The sequence below is a fragment of the Serinus canaria genome, chromosome 2 (genome assembly GCF_022539315.1).
Source record: "Serinus canaria isolate serCan28SL12 chromosome 2, serCan2020, whole genome shotgun sequence".
In the NCBI taxonomy this organism is placed as follows: domain Eukaryota; kingdom Metazoa; phylum Chordata; class Aves; order Passeriformes; family Fringillidae; genus Serinus; species Serinus canaria.
In genome coordinates, this window is record NC_066315.1 from 132,228,649 (window position 1) to 132,251,208 (window position 22,560).

The 22,560-nt window shown below is 39.5% G+C and overlaps 1 protein-coding gene across 2 annotated transcripts in view; it reads right to left on the reverse strand.

Moving 5' to 3' along the window:
• Positions 1-3,705: 3,705 nt before the first annotated feature.
• The window catches only part of DPYS (dihydropyrimidinase), a 30,389-nt gene continuing 11,534 nt past the window's right edge, over positions 3,706-22,560 (reverse strand). For both annotated transcript variants that reach the window (XM_018912964.3, XM_009087473.4), the window contains 6 exons: positions 20,123-20,279; positions 19,001-19,142; positions 16,954-17,096; positions 7,355-7,562; positions 5,733-5,838; positions 3,706-3,942 (listed from right to left, as the gene is read on the reverse strand). In XM_018912964.3, coding sequence (XP_018768509.1) covers positions 5,764-5,838; positions 7,355-7,562; positions 16,954-17,096; positions 19,001-19,142; positions 20,123-20,279 — 725 coding nt within the window. In that variant the 3' untranslated portion in view covers positions 3,706-3,942; positions 5,733-5,763. The remainder of the gene's footprint in view (positions 3,943-5,732; positions 5,839-7,354; positions 7,563-16,953; positions 17,097-19,000; positions 19,143-20,122; positions 20,280-22,560) is intronic.

Genomic DNA, 22,560 nt, shown 5'->3' on the forward strand with positions numbered 1-22,560 from the left:
AATGTGTTACAGAGATTTGTTTACCAAAGGGTGATTCCTTAATTGACACTGGTTGGTGTTTGGATTGATTGACCAATTAGGTAAAAGCTGTATCAGACCATCTGTAAGGGGATGAGTTTCTGAATATGTATGGTATGGTATAGTATAGTATAGTATAGTATAGTATAGTATAGTATAGTATAATAAAGCAATTGATCGGCCTTCTGGAATCATGGGGTCAATGCTAATTATTACCCAGCTGGGGGCCTGTCATGACAAACCTTTCCATACAATAAAGGTGTGGAAACCAGTAGCACTCCAAAGAGAAGTGCTAAGCAAAGAAAGGATGTTCTGTGTTTTAGCCTTGCAAAACAGTTCCTTGGCTCCTCTGCACAGATACTGCTCCAGAGAAAAAGTGCTTTAATGCAGCAGTATCACCTCCCAGAGCAATCAGAGTGACCAACAGACTGAAGGAAGAGTCAAAGCAAGTAAACCTTTTACTGAGTAGGTGGTGGAGAAGCCTGAGGATTATGGCTAAATGAGATAGATTCAAACATCTGGGAAAACAATTATTGTCTTACTTTCCCATGAAAGGCTCAGGACAACTGTGTGGGCTGCAGAAGCCATCTCTAAACCACCTTTCCAACCTGGTGTCTGGCATCTGTTGTCTTAGCACAACATTTATAGAACAGACAGGGCAACAACTTGAGAATGCAATGAGCAAGTGATAGCTCAGGGATGAGATTGTAGAATGAATTCAGAAGTCTTGTCAGGGTCTAAAGTCTGAGGTACAACTGAGAGACCAGCCAATGCTTCTTCCAGTGCTCCAGTTCAGGACCTGTGCTGACATAACTGTAATCCCATCGAATCCCAAACTAAATGTTTACTAAAAAATCCCATGCTACTGTTTTTGGCTCTGCTGTCACTCTTTATTGGTGTTTTGGAATGGAGACCTGGGAAGTCCCAAAATTATTCCCCTATGAAGATCCCACCATTATAGCCTAGTCCATGTAAGGGGAAAAAGAACAAGGATGACAGAGATTTGCAATCTGATGGTTTCAACATTAGAAGGAGTGCCTGAATAGCACAGTTGTAATTCTTTTGATGTCACACAGTTTCTCAAGGACTATTACTTGGCACTCTGTGGCTTGAGGCAGGATTCAGGTACTAGGGCCAGCATGTGTTGTGGCAAAACAAATATTCATAAATATAACAAACCTGACAAGCTCAATAGCTTGTTGCACCCAAGGATGCAAAAATACATTAGATGATTTGGTGTAATTCTCAGTTCACAATATGCAGGTAATTTCTTTCATCTGCACAATAGTGAAGACTCGTTGGAATTAAAAAGTAAGTATTTCTTAAACAAAAAATAGTGTAGCCCTATAGGAAGTATAGTCCATGATACAGAGCAGTAAGTATGAACAAAAGGGACAGGAATTCCTTGCTAATTATACAGGAGGAAGCTCACTAATTTCTAATCTAATAAAAATGAGTAGGAAACCTAAAATATCATACATTTTTCCATAGACAATACATGTTCATAGGTTGGAGATTACTCTTCTCAATTTTCTGCTCTTCTTCTAATGTAGCAAAAGATTAATTAGAAAGAATGGATTCGTAGTTGACCTGCACGGTTGATGAGACAAAACACAAGAAAAGACAGGCATCCTTCATATGAGAAAGTTCCAGTTCTGAGAGGCAAAGATGGGCTAAGTGGAAGGCAGCTGCAGAGTAGAAGTCTGCCCCATAGTTACACAGCCTTTGGAGATAATCAATGGAGACCTGTGTGAGATCTTGATGCAGGGACAAAAAAAGTTGCAGAAGCATCTCTTTCTGTTGATTGTAAAGGGAGACTGGACAACAAACTGAGATGCAGAGCATGACAGTACAGAAGTCTGTACTGAGCAGTGAACTCTCTTTCCTTGTAATAGGGCTGGATTGATGGTTCTGCAGTTCTGCAACCCCAAAGACAAACCTGAGAAATGCTGCTAGACCTTCTTGACCAGTCCCATGACTATCCTCCATCATTTTACAAGGAAAACCCTCTTTTTCTGTTTAGAGACACAAGAACTACTGACCTAACAGGAGTTTGTTTTTCATCAAAGCTCATACATCACTGTATGCCTATGAATAAAGCAGGAAGTGCAAGTCTGCTTTCCACTGCCAAAAATATTAGTAATTATCAGATGTTTAATGTGTACTTAATGTGTTTAATGTGTGATAAAATGCACAGCATTTTCTGTGCCTGTTAGGCCTGTGGGTTGCACAGTACAGGTTACATTTTTTGTACACATGGGACAGCCAACTCCCTGTACAGGTGATTTTGTGGTGGCCTCATTTATCTCTGTGGTGTTTTTGGCTGGGTAGAGTTAATTTTCTTCACAGTGGCTAGTGTGTGGTTATGTTTTGGATTTGTGCTGGAAACAGAATTAATAATTCAAGGATATTTTCATTATCAATGAGCAATGCTCACACAGCATCAAGGCCTTTTCTGTTTCTCACCCATCCCATCAGCAAGTGAGCTGGGCATGCACAAGAAGATGGGATGGGACACAGCCAGGAGAGCTGACCTCAACTGACCCCAGGAATAGCCCAGACCATATGCTCATGCTCAGCATGTAAAACTGGGGCAAGAAGCAGGGGGAGCATTTGGAGTGCTTTCCTGGGGATGCCTGAACACCTGCCTGACAGTGGGGAGTGAATTTCTTATTTTGCTTTGCTTGTGGGCATGGCTTTTGCTTTACCCCATGCTTTGTCTTTATCCCAACCTAAGAGTTTCTAACTTTTACCCTTCTGATTCTCTTCTACACCTACCTGGAGTTGGGGGGGAATCAAGCAAATCTCTGTGTGGTACTTAGCTGCCAACTGGGATTAAACACAACACTCTCTTAAATTTTTCCCAGTGGCAGCTGCTTTAAAAGAAGAGCTATTACATATGAAAGTGCAACTTTAACAACATTCCATTTCTCCAAATCAAAATTTGTCTAGACATGGTAGCAGAATAGCGCTTCTGAAAGTACTACAAACTCTGAAAATGGAAATCAGATAAATTGAGCAAAAGAGATTTTTTTAAAATTAGGTATCCTATCCTACAAAAAACAAAGTATTTCCTACATTGGGAAAAACTTAGTTTTAAGTTAGAAGGGTTTTTTGATATTAATGCATTATGGTTTTGCTCTGGGGATTTCACTTCATAAGCCTTCAGTGATGGGTGTGTGTCTCTCCATAAAGCCAGAACACAAACTGTTACTGTAGGTGAGTTCACAAGTATGGTTGGTATAGCTTTGCCATTTCCCCTTGTTTCTCAACAAGGGAAATAGCTGAACCCACCAAAAAAAGCTTGGTGGTGCTGTTGGCAGGGACAAAACATATAAAGTCCTTTAAAGATAGTGACATGGAGATGAGGCAGCAGCTCCAAAAAAGTCAGTGTTCTGAATCAGCATATTTCTAAGGAAAATTAAAAAAATTAAATTCAGCATCTGCTCTCAGAATTCTCTGCATTGCCAAGCACAACAGAGATCTTCCTAACATATAAAATTAATGGATTAGGATTAATTTCCTGGGACCCAATGGAGCAGCAGTTTGAATAATGTTCTTAAACACCATTGTTCATTGCTTTTACTTTGTTGGGTAGCTGATACCTTTGAAAGATAAAGATAAACATTAGGAAATACCATCCCAAAACTTACATTACTTTAAGAATGCACAGAACTGTTGCCACAGTATAATCATAGGGATTTTTTATTATTACTCCACTTTCTAAAAAGAATTTTCCAATTCTTACAGCAAAAGTATTTTCAAAGACAAAGTTCAATGACAATTTTATGCAGGAAACCAAGTATAATGCTTATTGGTTACTGTTGTTTCATGTTGGCTCTTGAGAAGTTGATTGTGGATTGATTGCTGGACCCAGAAGGAACTGCTGGTGGGGGCAGCAAGGTCATTTTCATTTGCTTTTATCTACAGAGAAGAAAAAGACAATACAATATCATCTTTCAAAAGAAAATCTCTTCTTTGTAATTTGTCACTCAGAAGTAATAATGGAGAAGGAGTGCTAGGAGCTAGAAAGAATGATTATTGCTCCCTCAGTCTACTGAAGCTTTAGCCTTTAGTCCTCTCTATTAGAAAAGCTTTTCCCTTAGGACAGAGAAAAACAAATAGGATACTGCACTCTGCTGCTGCTGCTGATGCCCTGGATGAGGTTCACTGTAAGGTAGCCTTAAAGAATGATGCCATGAAATGTGGAAAAGTTAATTTCACCCTCCCACCATAGCAGGTTTGTTCCTGTCCCATATTAATTAGCACTAAGAACTCATTTTGTCTGAGGTACAAACTGGGGCTTTCTGTTCACCTATTGGGAAATAATTTCTCAAACTAGCTGACCTCATTGTTGATACACATTTGCACCCAAAACTTCAGCTTGGATTTTGGCATGCTTCCCACCACTCACTGTTCCCCCAGCCCATATTAATCAACTCCCCTGCTGTAGCAGACAGCATACACTGCAGCAGCAGCATGGCTTGACCCTGCTTGCTGAAGGACTTGCCTGGCTTTTACCTTTTCCTGAAGCATTTCCTCTGCTTGTTAAGCAGTTGGAGAGTGAGGTGCTGTCACTAGTCATTGCTCCCAGCTGCCTCACCCCACTCAGATGCTGCACTGCATTGGTTCATCTAAGAGACACTTCAGCTCACCAAGGCAACAGAAAACTAACCCAGCAAAAAAAGCTAATTGGTTTCTGCTCACAGAAAGATCTGCCAAGCACCAGGGCATATGTGAGGACTGTCAGTAACCAGGTTACACACAGTGAACACTGCAGAGGAGGAAAGGGGAGATGCTGGGTGTTACTCCTGTTAGCAGGGATGAGCTCACACTGATTCAAACACTGCTGGCACTGCCTGCAGCACCTTTATTCATGGAATCACAGAATGGTGTGGGTTGGAAGGAAGCTTAAGGATCATCTAATTCCATCCCCTCTGCCATGGGCAGGGATGCCTTCCATTAAGCCAGGCTGTTCAGATCCCCATCCAGCTTGGCCTTGAACACTTCCAGAGATGGGGCATCCACAAATTCTCTGGATAACCAGTTCCTGTTCCTTACCAACTTCACAATAAATAATTTCTTCCTAATATCTAATCAAAACCTACTCTCTCTTTCAGTGTAATGCTATTCTACCTTGTCCAGCTACTCCATGTCCTTGTAAAAAAAATCCCACTCCAGCTCTCTTATAGGCTTCCTTTAGGTACTGAAAGACTGCTCTAAGGTCTCCCTGGAGCCTTGTTTTTTTGTGAAGACAGCTTTTGTTTTTGCAAAACAAATCTGTCAGCTTAACCCAAACAGCACATTTGTTGGAGGGTTATTGTCTGTAAAACAGGGGCAATAACAAATTTAATTTTTTGCATCAAGCTGTTTGTAAATTTGCAAGTCAAATAGTCATGCTTCATTTTGTACTCTTGCTGATAACTGAACTCAGGTATTGTATGGGCCTTCATACCCACGTCTCAGTCTAGCAGCTAAACTTCATCAGCTTCTTTCAACTGAACTTTTTAAATAAGGTTCCAATCAAACTGAGCCTCTCCATGCCTGGGGTGCCAGACCTTTTTGTCAAATTTACAGATACCAAGACAACTCAGCTTCTGAGAGGGCTTATTCCAGACAAGCCTGTCACCAGATAGACAGCCTGCTACCCTTTTCTTTTCTTGAAGTTTCAGAGAAGCATTAAACAGTCTTTACCAAGCAAAAGAGATGGTTACCTGCAGCAGCCAAAACTGGGGAAGGAGCCTGTTATTTTTGTGTGACAGGTGTTCCTGAGACTGTGCCTGTATATGGTGCCCTCTTGACAGGAACAGGCTGACATACCTGCAATAAAATATTTTAAATCTTTCACTGTTTTGTCTTCTCTTGCAATTGCTAATTGGACAAATTGACATAGAAGTCTTATGATAATCTGTCTTTCTATGAAATGCACCACAATACTTTCACCCAACCTCTCTGGAAAAGATCTCTTGCACTGGGATTAAGCTGTTCAGTTCTCAGCTTTCATCAGGAACTGGGTGGATAAATCTGCTCAACACCGTAGCAATCCAATTCCAAATTCATTTTTAAAAGAAACAACAACATGTTCCACCTCATTTTATGGATTCTTCTATTTGTTAGAGTATTCACATTTTCCAGTGATGTTTTTAATATATCAGGTAAGAGAGGTAAATAAATATCAATGAAACAAAGCAAATTCTGCCTGTGTCATTGCTCACTATTTCCAGTTGCTGGCTGCAGGAGGCTGAGCTGGTTGAAAAATCACTTGTGAAGACATGCTGCAATTGATATTTGGGTTAAGGGAAAATTCTCTCTAGCTTTGATGGGAAATGGAAACCGCTGCGTTCATGGAAGTCTTTCAGAATTGTGTAATTATCAAATTTCTTATAGATTTCAGTTAAGTTTAGTTTTGATACTGTATTGTATGTATGAACATGCAGGCAGCTCACTACAGGCTGTGAAATTGTGTTCTTTGGAGGAAAGCATCATTCAGCCACTTTCACATGCCCTTCTCAGTCCATCAAGACAACAGAAGAAAGAAATATATAGAATTATTTTGGGAGCATTTCATTAGACCTTAATTCACATGGATTCAGGTTTTAGATCCTGCAATGAATCCCACTGGTTCAGGTGGTGATTTTAAAATGTACTTACTCGGTGTGCTGTACTATTCACAGTACACTAAGGATGCAAAAGCATCATGGATGCTTGCACAGTAAACAGGCACTGAAAATCCAATCTTTATGTATTTGAAATATTTCTCTTTAAAAAATAGAACAAAAGCTTAAACTGAGCTATCTTGCTTGGCCCAAAAGCTTAAACAGAGCTTTCTTGCAGTGCCCTTTGCAGATGTTCCATTTTAACACATTCTCGCTGGAACACAGCAAAATGTTCAACTCTCTGCAGGGTTTAGCTCAAAATATCTGATCTATGAAAGAATTAGAAAATTTGTTATTTCTTCCTTGGTGCAATATTTCTTCCTGCATAGGAAATTTGGCCTCTCTGATTTTCAGTGAAATCAGTGATGAAATGTAACAGTTAGATTACCCAGAAGCAAAACTTTGTCCACTTTTATTGCAAGAAGGACATGTTTATTTTTCAAAGTACTGAGGCTTAGTTCACGAGCTGGACAGACTATTGTAAGAGCAGGAACTAGTCTATGATATTTTTCTGTAAGATAAAGAACAATAAAATTCAAGTGCTTCGTTGCCTTTCCTCCCACCTTGGCACATTTTGATTAGTAAGGAAAATTACTATTGAATCCCCAAACTTCTTTTCCCAAGAGCTAGTTATCCTCATGTTGTACGAGGCATTACAGAGATTTATTAGTTTAATTAACCTGTTCCCGCTGTCTGACTCGTTTGTAGACATATGGAGGGAATGGTGGACGGGAGACATATTTGCCTTCTCCTGCTGTGACATTGAAAACTCCACCTTCATAAACCACTTTGCCTCTTGAAACTGTCACAACTGGAACTCCATGGCAGACCATTCCTTCAAATATATTGAAGTTGTTTGCCTGGTGATGTGTCTTTGCAGATATTGTCCTGTGTTTGCAAAACAGCACACAAAAGTTACTACTACTTGTACATTTGACTTCATTATAAAATGTTGATGAATTGATACAGGAAGAAAATTTAGCAACATTATTTAACTACAGCCCTGTACAGTATATCAGAGAGCAGCAGTAAAAATAGGATAGCACAATAACATTTCATTGAACAGTAATTGCATTTCAAAAGAATGTAGAGGGAGTCAAAAGGACAGAACTCAGCAGCCTTTAAATGCAAAATTTTCCACTACAAAAGAGATTAGTGGAAAAAACCCCAGGTTGTAATGTTTTCTTTGGATAACATGATTTTATTTTGCCTTGTCAAGCAAATATCTATGCACAATTCGATCAGAAAAAGCTCTGACCTTTTAGCTGGAATGACTTGCAATTTCAAGTTTGAAAAGCATGGCTGCAATGTTTCAAAGATTGGGTCTCACAAATAACACAAAGACAATTTCATTGGAAAGTCAATAGATGGTAATGATTTTTGGTAATGCTCAGAGTGTCCTCAATTGATTCAATGACTGACAGCCCAAGTATCTTAAGGCTGCTAAATAATAATGACATCACATTTCTACATACCTTTCCTGCAAGGGTGTTAAGTAAATTAGAACCTCAGACTTCAACAGTACTCATTTGAATGATTGTGTTATTGGGTTTTGTTTATATAGACCTCCTTCTATATGATTTCCATTTTTCTAGACAGTTTTTCCAACCCCAGCTGGCTACTTTAAAGGCAGAGCCAATGCTAGAGCTGACAGTACTCTCAGGAAGTCCAGGCTGTGTATACCTCCTTTATTGTCCATTTTCCCTGCTAAGCTACTTACCATATACTGTAATAACAGTCTTGGAGTTTCAGTTAACTATTTTACTAACTTCCTGTATCCAAGCTACAGATTATAGATATTATTTAGAGAGTTTATATTTATATTGTCATTAACAACATTATAGTTAACTTCAAAGTTTCTGAAAAGAAGGAAGCTTCATGCCTTTGGCTACTAATCAGGCTTTTTCCAGGATGGGTGCTCATGCAATCAAAAATCTATCATGCATATATTATAACGCATATACATACATTCATATTATTCCAGAGACTACATCATTCTGCAAAGGAATTATCAAAGTCAAAAGAAATATGAAATATTATTAGATTTAAATATTGATCCATTTGGAAAAGATTTTTTTTTTAACTTTAGTCAATATCCTTATCAAACTGAAAATCACAAAAATCTGTATCTTACTTGAAATGTAGCCATTTTCAAAAACAATCATAGTAAATATTCAAAATTATTATGTATGAAGAGCAAAAAAGAATTCTTGGAGGGATACTCAATTTCCTTTCATGTCATTCTGTTGAACTAAGAGTACTTGGTTCTGCTGAGGGCTACTTTTAAATCTTGCTGGTAACTGACATTTCAAAGGCTATATATATATATATATATATATATATATATGTAAATACCATCTATGACCACTCTACCCATAGGAGTAAAACCTTTGCCTTATACAGCACACCTTGAACAGAAAACTTATGCATGCCTGCTCACCAATATCACCTTGTAGGTTCACACTGGGAAAAATCAAACCTCTCTTGTTTTCACTGGTCCTGTCAAATGCTGTCAGACAAATTTATCCATGGTTGTTACAATAGCCCTATTAGGAGTTTCTGAACATATTCCTCTAGCTTATTGTATTACTCTTATGGGTCCAATTACTAGAACAGTAAGTAAGAACAACTGTAATAATCTTCAGCATTGTCTGAGTATATATCCTATCTACCTGAACAATAGCACCAGGACATGAAAAGAAATATGGAGAGGGTAATTTGAGGAACTACAGAAAAATAAGCAAGATTCTTCATCAACATGTGAGCTGTTTAAATGTGTGAGAACAGGATCACTAAAGGTAACCATTCCTCAGAGGTATGTCCTTCATTTAAAGATACAAAATGAATGGAAGTTGGCACATTTTAAAGTGATATCCATTTGTATGGCTAAACTTTGCAATAGGACAAAACGCACGTCCAGAGCTTGCCTCAGCAACAAATCTCAATAGAATTCATTAACAGCTCTTCTGTTGAAACAAGATGTTGATCACGCTGCCCTTTCCGAAGGTGAAGTGTATTTTCCCTGATGGAAATCACCAAAATTTTCCTGTGATTTAACCCTACTGACATTATCAATGTCAGTAAAAGTTTCAAGTAGCAAGCAAGCAACCAAATAGAACTAGATGGTATGTTTGGGTCTGAAGCTCACAATTCAGCAACCTTATACAACAGACTGCTTAATTAGAAGTATCAGCTTAGCAAAGTTCTGATGTTTATTCTCAGCTAACAGCAAAAGCAGTTGTAACCCACTAATAATCTAAGAAATCAAGGCTGCCACCATGGTAGAGTACAACTTAACAGCTGTCTCCAGCATCCCAAGTGATGCTTGACATAAGGGGTTACTCAGCATGAAAACAGATTCTGAGACCAGGTTTCAAAACTTTGAATTGTATTCTTAAAAGAAGACTTGTAAAATTATCTAATTCTGGTTATAAATTGAAGTGGCTCTTGTTTCAAACAACCCTTTCTCAAATGGGGGCTGAGATCAGAACAATTACTTCAACACTTAAAACAACATTCTCCTCTCCAAGAGGATACTCTAAAGACATCAGGTCCTATATTGTCCTTACTCACAGCAGTGTTTCCATGCAGTTCATTTCAGATGCTTTCAAGACACCTGGCTTGCAAAGGGGTTTGAAACTATTAATATATAGATTGTCATTCCTCTAGTACCAAAGAGGAAGACACGCTTCTGAAATTGTCTTTTTTTCACCATCCTACCCCTGTCCAACTAATTAAGAGTCAAAGAGGAATTTAGTCTAAGAACAGCTGACAGATTTGGTCTGTGTGAAGATACAGTAACAAGCAGTACTGTATTTATTTATGCTCTACACGAGAAAGGACTTTACAGCCACTTCTAGAGTGTTGCAACTAAATAAAATACAGATTGCCTCTTGAAACTTGAAAAAGAGCAGCAGCTCAGATGCAGCAACACATTGGGTGAAATTCAAGACTATACAGATAGTCAGCTCAAGTTATGACCTAAAACTTTGTTAAGGAGTTAGAGGGACCAGTTTTCATCTCAACAAACATGTCTATGCTTCAGTCAGAGATGGAAACAGTAAACAGTGAGTTAAAGCTGGGCAGGAGTGGGACATGGATGAAGGGAGACCATTAGATGTTTAGAGTGAACTCATACCTTTCCTAATGCATAGGACATGAAGCTACATCAGCTCTAGAACCAAAGTTTTGACTAAGGATTGTCCTTTTAATTTTCAAGGTCACATAAGCAAGCAAAGGAAGAATTTAATTACATTCAATAGAATTGGCTGCATACCTCACCCAGATCTCTCTAAAAAGTTCAGAGACAGGAATATGAAGGAATGCTGTAGATGACAGCCCTCAGGCAAGAAAAGCTGTTCAACATTTCAGTAAAGGGAGGGCACCTATTTTATAATCAATTAATTACCTAATTTAAAATGTAGTAATAAAGTCTGTAATTGAAAACAGCTGCTTTGTTGACAGCTGCCAAAGAAAACCAGTTTATGTAGGAGTGAGTATTTGAGCTGTAACTTCTCTCAATGCTTATAGTGCAGTATCTCTGAGCTTTTCAGAGCTGGGGGGTAGGTGAGAAATGCCACTTTACTGAGGACAGGATCAGCCTTTGTGAATTGCCTCTTCACCTTCAGATGCCTTTGAAGTCTACATATTGTTAACCTGCTTTTCTAAATCCTAGAAAAAAATAAATCTTTCACCTTTCTGTGTTTTCTGAGCAACCACTCATTTATAATGATAATTACGAGTTTTATTCAAAAGAAAAGCAAAGAACAGGAAAAAGAAAATAGAGGAAATATAAGAAAGTCTTCAAATTTGTGTGTAAAAGTGCTGGCTATAAGCCTATAATGTGGATTAAAAACCTCATGGCCTACTTTATATTGAGGAATTGCAATAACTGCATATGCAAAAATATGCAGGCATCTAAAGTACCTAGCCTCTTCAAAAATATCTTCAATAAACATTACTTTTGAGTAGTCATATGAATTGAGAAGATTTATAGATAAAAAAGAGATGCAAGAAGAGGCAGGAAGTTAATGTTTGGGATCTTCAGATCAAAGTGACTTACCTGAAGAAATGGGATATATATTTCATGCAATCATATCCCCTTAAATTCATCATTTTAAGGGGGTTGGACAATGACAACAAAATAATTTTTTTTATTATGTTAAGTAGCTCATTTGTCAACAATATTATCCAGTCTGGTCCTATCAATTGTTCCAAGCTGATACAGAATGGAAGTGAATGTTTGTGAAAAACTGTGTTCAGAAGAGAAGCAGTAATGAAAAAAAATAGCTTGCAGAAAATAGCTTGCAGAAAAGCATACAGAAAAAGAACACAAATTAGTCTGTTCAACGACTAGAGAAGATCTTGAAGTGTTTACATGGGAAAAAAAGTCAGAATTATGTAAAGGGAAAAAAAAGAATTATTTAATTTTTTGGGTAACATTTCTGAGATTTGCTTCTCTGAAGAGAAAAAGTGACATTTTGGAGACAGCAAGTTGCTAGGGAAACAAACATTAAGCACTCTCAGAAAGGCTTATCTTGTTACAGGTCACAGAACCAGTGTCACTGAGGTTGGAAAGCACCTCTGGAGATCATCTGTTTCAAGCCCTCTGGTCTGATCAAGGTCAGTCAAAGTAGGTTTCTAAGGGCCAGGTTAAATTGGGTTTTAAGTGCCTCCAAAGAGGGACATCCACAATCTCTATGGGCAACCTGTGCCAGCGTTTGATCACCATCACAGAAAAACAATATTATTTATCATGTTGAAATGGAATTGCCTATATTTTAATTTGTGCCTATTGTTTCCTTCTCCCCATTTTTTTAATTTGAGATAAGATGTCTTTGGCAGGATTCTGTTGAATTAGTGTACATTCATGCATGAACACTGCTTTCACTTGTGCAGAACATGGGACTGTGGAAAATGCCAGAACATACTTGTCCTATGCATGGATATTTGTACACCACATTATTTCATTTTGTCTCATTGTGATTAGATGCAGTCATCCATATATTCAGTATTCAAAATTATGCTCATTCATCAAAAGAGTAAGACAGTTACAGCATCATTTATTCTAATCTTCTGCTAACATCTTGGTTTCTTCCTCTCCTATGTTACTAAAAATTTCAGGCAGTTACTTGGCAGAGTGCTTAAACATTGTAAAGTCCCCACTTTAGCCTCTGAGGCTGCAGACTTGACTACAAATGAGACAGACAGACTACAGATTTTGGTTCTAACAAATGCAAAAGATTTAGCCATGAACATATCTGCATGGAAGGAAAGGCATTGAGGGAACATTTGCCAGGAGACAGGAACTCTGACATTCTGCTGATTCACATCCATTCACTGCTTCCCTTAAAATGCAAAAATACTACAAACAAACTAGAAAATACATCAGGTAGATTACAGAGTGACCTGTCCCTTTCCTCCCTCCCATCCCCACTGAAGGCTTCCCACATCTCCTGCTGGTCAGGGCCCCACTCTGGCAGCTGCACAGGGGCTGCAGCCACCCCTGCCCTGCCCTGGGCTTGAGCCCAGCTCCACCAGCACGTGTGGGGCACACACTGGGCCTGCCAAAGTGGGCCACTCCAGCAAAGCCCTAAGAGGGTGGTGCTACCTGCACAGCCAGCTCTGCCTTTGCAATCAGAAGTATCTCACTTCTCAGCTCTATTTAATGAGGGGAAAAACCCTGGGGAGTGTGGCTTCCCGATTTGCATGTTGTTATAATGAAGTGGCTCGACTTAGAAAGTTAAACTCTATTTGAGACAGGTTTTTTATCCTTATGGGTGTTTGATCTTGCCTTTGGGACCTGATCCAGAGCTTACTTGCAAGGCTCCAACAGGCTACAGTGAATTAATTGAGCCCTAATATCTGCTGGGAGCTGGATGTCTCTCTACAAGATCTTTAGGACCTTCTGCCCCTACTTCACAAGGGATGCTCAGCTCTTTTCACTGCCTGAATTGGGCACTGCAGTGTTTAGATTCCTTGCTGAGCATTTCTGAACAAACCCTAGAGATTTTATACTCTTGCTTGCTTTCAAATAGCTAAAGGCATCAGCTGTAGAGGACACTGACTTGCTGACAGGTGAAATTCCCTTTCCCTTACTCTGCTTTCTCCTCCTAAAAAATGTCTTTACAGTTGCTTTTGTCTCACAGACTTGGGGCTTTTATATCATTTGTGTGCAGCCACAAAAGAAGTCAGTGAACAGTCTTGATCAAAGCACAGATTAAAATAAGATGGTACAGTCAGTACACATTTGCTGCCTACGTGCATTTTCCCGAGGAGTTTTCACAGAACAATCCTGTATGCACACACTGTACTTGGGATGTTGAGGGTGTTGAGGTCTGCAAGATGATATTTGGTAGCACATGGCTTGCAATAAACCAGCAGATCCCTTTTGTATTTTTGTGGCCTTTAATGAATGGAATAAGTGTAAAGAAGCTAATGAAAACACCTACTTTGGCAGGACTCACAACCCATCTCTTGTAATGCAGTTTCTAACCAAAATGTACATTTAATGTTTCTTCCCAATAATGCTTGCTGTCATGCAGACCTGCTAAAACCAATATTCAGCTGCTTTTAAGCACAGTAGCAAATGTTATAATTGTTGATATAGTGTTTTCTGCAGAAATTACCAGAAAATGCTACAGAAATAGGCCAGTCAATGAAGCTGACACTTGAAAGCCTCAGCTAGAGCAGCAGAGTGCTGGAAGCAGAACGTTAAACTGCAATTGCTCCCAGTTTGCAGAGCCATCACAGTTGAATTCCCCGGGGTTTTGTAACCTAGAAAGAGAAAATCCTGAGTGCTCAGATAGCACCCGACGTTATTGTGCAATCTTGTGGGTGGGGAAATGCCACTGATTTTGTGGGGATGCAAGTTTTTTTGTATGAAAGAGCTGCACTACCTTTCTAAATGACTCTAGAATCTCCTCTATAACTTCCTGTGACAGACAGAGATAAGATCAATCCCTCACAGCAATACTTCAGCAATTGTCTGACTCATTAGGCTGGTATCAATCAGAATTTTAAGACTACAGCAAAACAACCTCAAACCAGAACTGGAAAATTGCATTTCCCTCCTGCAAGACCCATGGTTGCAAACAAGAAAAAAAGTCATGCACAAAAGAAGAAGAACTTAGCAAGAAAGAGGAACAAGCCTATTGTGAAACTGAAAATCACTCCCCAGCACCAACAAAGCACAGGAGGCTGTGCCTTGTGTAACATCTTAAATGGCTGAAATCCATTAGCTAGATCCCTTTTTTAATGCTGGGCTGTTTATGCCCTCTTCAGGATTTGTAGTGAAATTAAGAGACAAGTTCCAGTGAGATTTAGTTATACTGTCTTAGATGGTTCACAAAGCTGTACCTGCAGAGAGACAGTTTCCAGCACACCCAAATGGATAAACAGTGGCAACAGTACCAGATCTGGCAGAAAAATACTGGCTGAACTTTAAATAAGATTGCTCAGTAAGAAAATACAGTTTAAATATTTTTTAAAAATGCTTAAAGAAAAACTGCACCTTCACAGCCAAAGAGGGTGAAAAGGCAATTGGGGCACTCAGGAGAGAGTGAAGGGAAGCAGAAGAAATGTTTGAGAGGCAAAAAAATTAATTACAGGAGCTGACAAAGCACCTTGAGAACATTGTCAGAACTCTGCTATCCCTCTAGATTCATTTTTCCCCAGGCAGAGCAGAAGAGAGTTCAGGAAACAATCCTTCAGGGTTTTTTAAAATCAGAGTTCATAGCTCCACTGTCCTGAAATAGCTCAGTACTGGTATCTCAAAATGTGCCTGCTCAACATGCCAGAAGGCAGAATGCCCATGAAAATCTCCCTGACCCAGCACTGGGCAAGCCTCTATATTTATTTGGGTTGTTGACACTCCTGAAACTTCTTTGCTGGTGCTGTCAATTTTTTTGTGGGACTTCTGAATAGCAACCTCCATACCCTCAAATATTGCACCTTAAACACAGAAGGCTTCACACTTTCACATGTTTTTGGTACTCATTAATATACTGAAATGAGGGAGAAATAGATATCAAAAATCAAAAAAAACAGAACGTTGGTCAAAAGACTTCTGTTTGTGTAAGGTAGATCTAGGATTGGGCAGAGGGTGGTGGAGCATGTTATCTATTTGGCTACCAAAATCAGACGTGTCCAGTCACGTTTCAAAACTTTCCTACACCATGAGCAGAGTATTCAACTTTTTTCTTTTCAAAAATCAAAGGCTGAAAGCACAGTTGTGTGGTCACAGTGCTCACTAGAGCTGAGCCCATGGAGAAAACCACCACCCCAGAGCTCTTCCTGACCTGCTGCTGCTGCTGTGTGCACGGGTGGGCAGAGGTAGGGCTTGGCTGGTGGAGACTCGAGTTACCCTGCACAGCCCTGGGACAGTGGAGATGCACTCACAGAGCTCTCAGGCAGCTCAGCTGGGGACAACTCCCCAGGGGATCTGACAGACAGACCTCAGACATTTCCAGGCAGCTTAAACAAGACCAGGATGGCCACAAGAGCCAGAGCAAGACTCAAGACATAATTCCTGAAATATTTATAGAGCCCTGACTATGGAGTTGGCTGATGGTGGGGATACACCTGAGGACAGGGATCAGCTGTAATGCACAGAACACTGTGTGAGCTCACTTCATGCCCTTTCCATGGTGTTCCATGGGACCAAGTCATGCAGGGTGAGACATCAGGACACTGTTTGTGCATCTGTCTGTGCAGCAAGCTCTGTTCTAGCAGAATTACTGTGCACACAATCAGAAAACTCCTTAAATAAAAGCATAAGCATGAAAATACTGAGCTTTAGAAGTAAGTTTAATCTGCCTTTGAACATGCTTTAAGTGGCTCTAAGTTCAAAACCCAAGTTGGTAATAGGTCAAGCTGCAGCAGGCTCTTCTCCCTGCCCTTTGCAGTGGAGGAATTCAAACATACTCCAGCACTAAAAAGAGTTGCTCTAAAATCCCAAAGGAGTTATTTTTACTCTAAGGATGCCAAGCTCAGGTTGCATAATGTACAGACTTTTTAATTTTTGCACTTGGTCAGCAATCAGAGAGAATGCTTTTTAATCCATCTAGAGATCAAAGATCTCTCATTACCTTCACTACTGTGGGAGAAAAAACCCTTTAATTAATTCACACGAGGTGCTATTTAAAACTACCAGAACCTCAACATAACCTCAGCTAAAGGCTTATTGTTGTACAAAGGCTTTGTGCTGCTCTTTTCCTGCAGAAAGGCTGGAAGGGATGGGATGGGGAGGGTAGGGGGGAGAACAACTTCCCATGCATACCTTGTAGCTTTAGGATCCCAAATTACAATGTCAGCATCAGAGCCCACAGCAATTCTGCCCTTCTTTGGGTAAAGGTTAAAGATTTTTGCTGCATTTGTGCTGGTAACAGCTACAAATCTGTTTTCATCCATTTTTCCACTGTGCTGCAAAAAAAGTACACAGAAGCAAACTCATTACTTTAATTAACACAGAATGAAAAAATGTTTTTGTTTCTCTGTTGAAAAACTTTTTCTGTTGAAAAATGTTTTTCTGTTGAAAAACTAGGATGAGTGACATCCATCATTTTTTTAAAAAAGGTCATACTGAAGAATTTAGAAGTAAAAGTATTTAGAAAAAACTATTTGTCTCAGATGCCCATAATGCAATGTACTTTCCCTAAATACAGTAACTTTATCTTACTTTATCCCACAGCAAAGAGAAAAAAGAGACTTTTAACTTTTAACCAAACACTCTGTGGATGCAGCCTCAAGTCAACTGAAATGAAATGTTTTAGCTGGCTTTAAATCTGTAGTCCTGCTCAGCAATTTCCTCAGGAAACCTAACATCTCTCAAGTATCTTGGTTTTGAAAATGGTGACACAGTATCAAGGGGAGCCTAGAAGGTGACAAGGCAAGTCGAGGTACAATGTGTAATACAGGAAAACTGATTTGCAAATTTCCTTAGCAATGACACCCAATATAGCAGTTATCAGCAAATGCTGCAATCAAGTACTATAAAAACCAGATTGCTGATGTTTCAGCAAAATAGCAAAAACCAATGGATATACATGTGTCTAGAGACTGTTCAATGCTGTGCAACTAATTTAATCCAGCTTCCATGAGTGCTTTTTTTTGGAAAGCCACCTACACTGGCAGTAATATTGTGCACAGGTCAGTCTGGGAATCAGACTATCATAAGAACATGTTTATGGTGGTCTGTGAGCAGTCATCTGAGAAGAAAAGTATAATAAAAATGGTGAACACTGCTCTTCTAAGTCATGGTGTGAGGGAGGAGAGGGAAGTTGTTCAAACAAACTCACAGAGCTGTGTAATATTTTACAAATGAAAAAAAGGAGGCTATTATCAATTGAAGAACTTTTACTAAATGATCTTGCCCAACAGGATGCACTGTTCAAAAGCAGCACTGATGAACACATTCATGTCTCAGTTTTATATTAGCCACTAGCTAGATTTCTGTTTACACCATAAGAAATCCCACTAGAGCTGTGCCACAGGTGAGTACAGGCACAAGTGTGTGAGTTTTGTAGATACCAACTGGAGCTGAATCCCAGCTGCAGATAAGCAAGGGATATCATGAACCACATTCTTACCAAGTGTGTGAGGTGGGCAGTTATACTGTGACAAGTGAATATTCTTCACAGTGCATTATCAATGTGACTTCACTGCTGCAAGAGAACTGCAGCTTCCAGAATGTAACAGCTTTGTGCAAGCAATCCTTTCAGCAATCCTAACACCTAGTATGCAGCAGATTCCTCAAGAGATTTCCTTACCTCCCCCACCCTCATCAGACCTTTTCTGAGAAGCACTGACCCTTCTTGTGTTGGTATGAGAATCTAAAGTCAGTGGGACTTGAAGCTGCTCATTTCATCTTGTCACATTAAAGAAGCACTTATTAAAACATAAATTAGAAGTTGACAGGCACACCACTGTGCAAACTCCTCCAATAGCTAAGTTGGAGAGAGATCAAAAAGGAAAAAATACACAGCTGATAGAGTTGAAACTGTAGGTACCTCTTTTGTTTTCATTTCACAAGTTGAAAAAAATGCTTCAAGGAAATATATTTGCAGTACCACTGAAACAATGGCAATCCCTTACTGCTAAACAATCAAAATGATTCATTAGTGAAATACTTTAGACACTAAGAATCTTCTTCCATCTTCCATGAGCATAAAGTGAGAGCTAATAAAGACTGTTACAGTTTTCATTTGAATGAGTTACCTTATGATAAATATACTTATGATAAAACTGAAGAGTTAATACCTGCTGAGAGATCATGTCTTGTGGGAGAAATCAATTACCTCTGTGTTTGGACATCTTGATATACTTACAACGCCTTTTTCCCATATGACTGACATCCTGTCCTCCACACCATTCACTCCATTAGGGATCTTTGTGAAGTCATCTTTGCCCAGAGCTTTCTGGCATATGTCAAAGGTGCAATTGTCAGTCCCTGTCACAGAGAGGTCACCACTGCAGAGAAACAAAGTTCATTATGAATCAGTGCATGTACCAGACAGTACCACTGAGGAAAACCTGTTGTAGGACTGGGTAGATCAAGACATCCATCCTTCAAGACAAAAACTGATATGCCCTGCCAGCCTGCCCTCAGTCCCATCCTCCAAGTCTGGTTCCACAGCCAGTTGCACTATGAAGCAGTTTCCTCTTCAGAAATCACTCAGAAGAAAACAAGCACTGACTTTTTTTTACTCTGGATATGTCACAGACATCCCACAAATGGAGGAACTGCCCACTTTGCCCAGAGCAAGCAGCTTGGTTTCATCCTTACACTGGAAATGAAATTCCTCAGTCTGTGTCACTCCATATGACCTCTGAAATTACTGTGGATCTGCACAACAGTTAGCCTGTGTTCCTGCCTTTGCAGGGTCTTCTGTCAAAGTCACTCCTTTTGTGGAGTTAACCTTTACTGGTAATGAAATACCAGCAAACCACACATCTTGTTAAGTGCAGATATCCTAAAGATACTTCTTTTTCTAGGTCCTTCTAAAGTAGACATCATGAAGTGAATATCTTATATGTACCTTCAGAAGTCAGCAGGCTTAGCTTTATGCAGCATTTGAATTTCAGGTGAAAAAGGCAGCTGACAACAAACCCCAGAAAATCTAGTTGTGACCTCACCTTTTGCACATTTCCCACTGACTTACAGCCTGTCTTCCTGGTCATGTTACAATTTTTGCTGTGGTATGAGCAAGGCAAGGCTTATTGAGTAAAATCATATGTGGGCAGAAGGCCGTAAGAGTTTAGAGGAATAAAATATCAGAAGAGAAATTCTTTTCATCTGTGATTTCATCCTCCATTTCTCCTTTCTGATAATGTAACATTACATTTTTGTACTTAGAAAATCTCCAGAGCATCAGCCTGCTGTTTTGTACTCCTGACAAAATTTGCTGTGCATTTGGGCATCAGTGGTCACTGTTTATTCATCTGCTTACTTGGCCAGTAAGTTCATGAGGAAACCAGGAGTAGATGGATCTGGTCTCAGTGGAGGGCCCATCACATATGCTGCAGCATGAGCCCAGTCTTTGTTCCAGTAGTTGGTGCCATCAGTGCCAAGACTTGCAGCAATAGGCTCCCCATAAACCACCTTTCCTGAAAAATGTAAAGCAAAGATATCATCAAACAGCATAAAAATGCATAACTTGTATTTTCTCTGCTAAGGATCTTTTTGGTGGCAATGAATTTAAATTTGAGTGAGTGTTTCAAATTAAACACCTACATATGGAAGCATATAATAAACTAAGCTATAACACAGCGTCTTTGTTCTGAATTTTCTGCTAGTGATTTCCCAATATATTTTCTCCTAAGAACATTGCTTGGGCAAGTTTTTTAATTAAATTTTTGATAGATATACTATAATGGGTTTTACACATTGTTTACTAGGAATATGATTGAGATTTCAAAAATAAAGCAGTCCTCAGTTGCATTAATTATGTTTAAGATTCATATACTTGGTAGTACCTGTTTAGTGCTCTGAAATTACTGACTACATAACAGTGCCAGTAAATATATACAGCATACAGACTTTGCAAGGTGGCACTTTTAATTGTCAGGCTGTAATTATGCCAGGAAGAACAATATGGCAGGAGACGTAAACCAGAAAGTATAGAAAGATTTCCTAAATCAAAAATTGCAAATAACTTAATTTTAAAAGTTATCTCCCAAATTTTAATCTTTTCTCCTTTGCTGCACAGTATACTCAGAAAAGGACACCAACCCAGACTGGCTGTCAGCCTCTGGACAGAGGTAGCATATTTTAACTACTTTTTTCTCCTGGGAAACATGGATTTGAAACTCATCAGAACAAGATGTTTCACTCCCTGAGCGAGTGGTCCAGACACTTTGCAGTTCTGCAGCTGACAGGTGGAAATGCCTCCAAATGCAAAGGTCACTAGAGAACCAGAATGAGCTGGGACCTCCCACACCCACTCAGAGGCCACTTGGTTAAATGCAGTCTCTGCTGGGTCCCAGCAAGAGCCTTCTCCCTCCCCTGATCCCTACAGACAGTGGGAATCTGGCATTGGATGCAAGATTTCACTGCAGGCACAGCTTTTATTGGAACCACCACTGCATTGCCCCAGCAAGGCCACAGCTGGTGATTGCTTGGTGACCTTTCTCTGACTTTCTGAGTGAAAGTCATGCAGTCATGGTGCTGTGGAAAACAGAAAGCAAAGCTTTGCAGATCTCTCTCTGTACATAGGACTGCTGCTTCTGTGAGCTACTGGATTGTAACTCCTGCACTGGCGTAGGTAGCTACTGAGGAGCTCAGTTATTTTCAAAATACTCTTCTCATTGCACCAGTGCCATTCCTGAAATCTTTGGTGCTAGATTTGCTAAAAGGCCTCATACAACTTTATCTCTTCATGGTGTCAAGGTCTGCTTTGGTGTTACTTTATTGTACATTTATTCCAAGAACTGCCTAGTGCAACTTTGTCCATAGCCTAAAGACTCCCTGTTAGCATTCCTAATTTGTTACAAGCACCTCAGTGCACTCGGACATGCTCAATGTGCTTGTCTCATATTGATGCTTTGGCTTGGAGCATTCTGTTCTCTGTCCCACTTACCTACATGAGTTACAGATTAATACTTGGGCTCAGAGGGAGACCACCATTTTTAGACTTGAAAACATGACTTAGGCAGTTATTTACTGGTTTTTTACATCTTATTTTTGGAGCTTGAAAACACTGACTATGAGGCCATACATGGAAGTGATATGGCCACTCACTGATGAGGAGATTTGAGCAGATTAGTGTCTTCTTAATTCAGAGCTTAATGAGGAAATCTAAGAGACATGGATAAAACCACGAGAATGGATGAAATGAGGCTGAAACCTGGTTCACCTTAGTTCAAGGTCTTCCCTGACTCTTGCAGGAACCCTTGGCCTTCCCTGGCCAACTCCAAACACTGTATTTGAGGGTAGGCTGCCACCAGTCTAGATGTATATAGAGAAGGTCTGGTATATGCAACCAATCTGTCATATTTACCTATTAGTCTTTTGGCAGATTTTTCCTTTTCAAAGCCACTAGAAAGGGGAGGGAGGGGAAATGTGGCTGGTGTCTCTTCTTCTGCATTTAAACTATAAAAAGATAAAGCTAAAGAAGCTTTCATCCAAAGTAAACCTGAGCTATGAATCATTAGGACATGGCAACACATTATTAAAATTAAAATTGCAGGAAAAGAATAAATTTTTTTGCTTAATAAATACTTCAGAGAATAATAGGAAAATAATTTTCTCATCATAGTTTCACACCATGAAAATGAAAAGAAGTATCCAAGCTCCCAGTTGGATATGCTGAACTGATTCTAGCTCGTGTACCATAGCTGATGACAGTATTTCTGCAGTCAGAGTTTGAGCTGACCAGCTCCCTTTGTT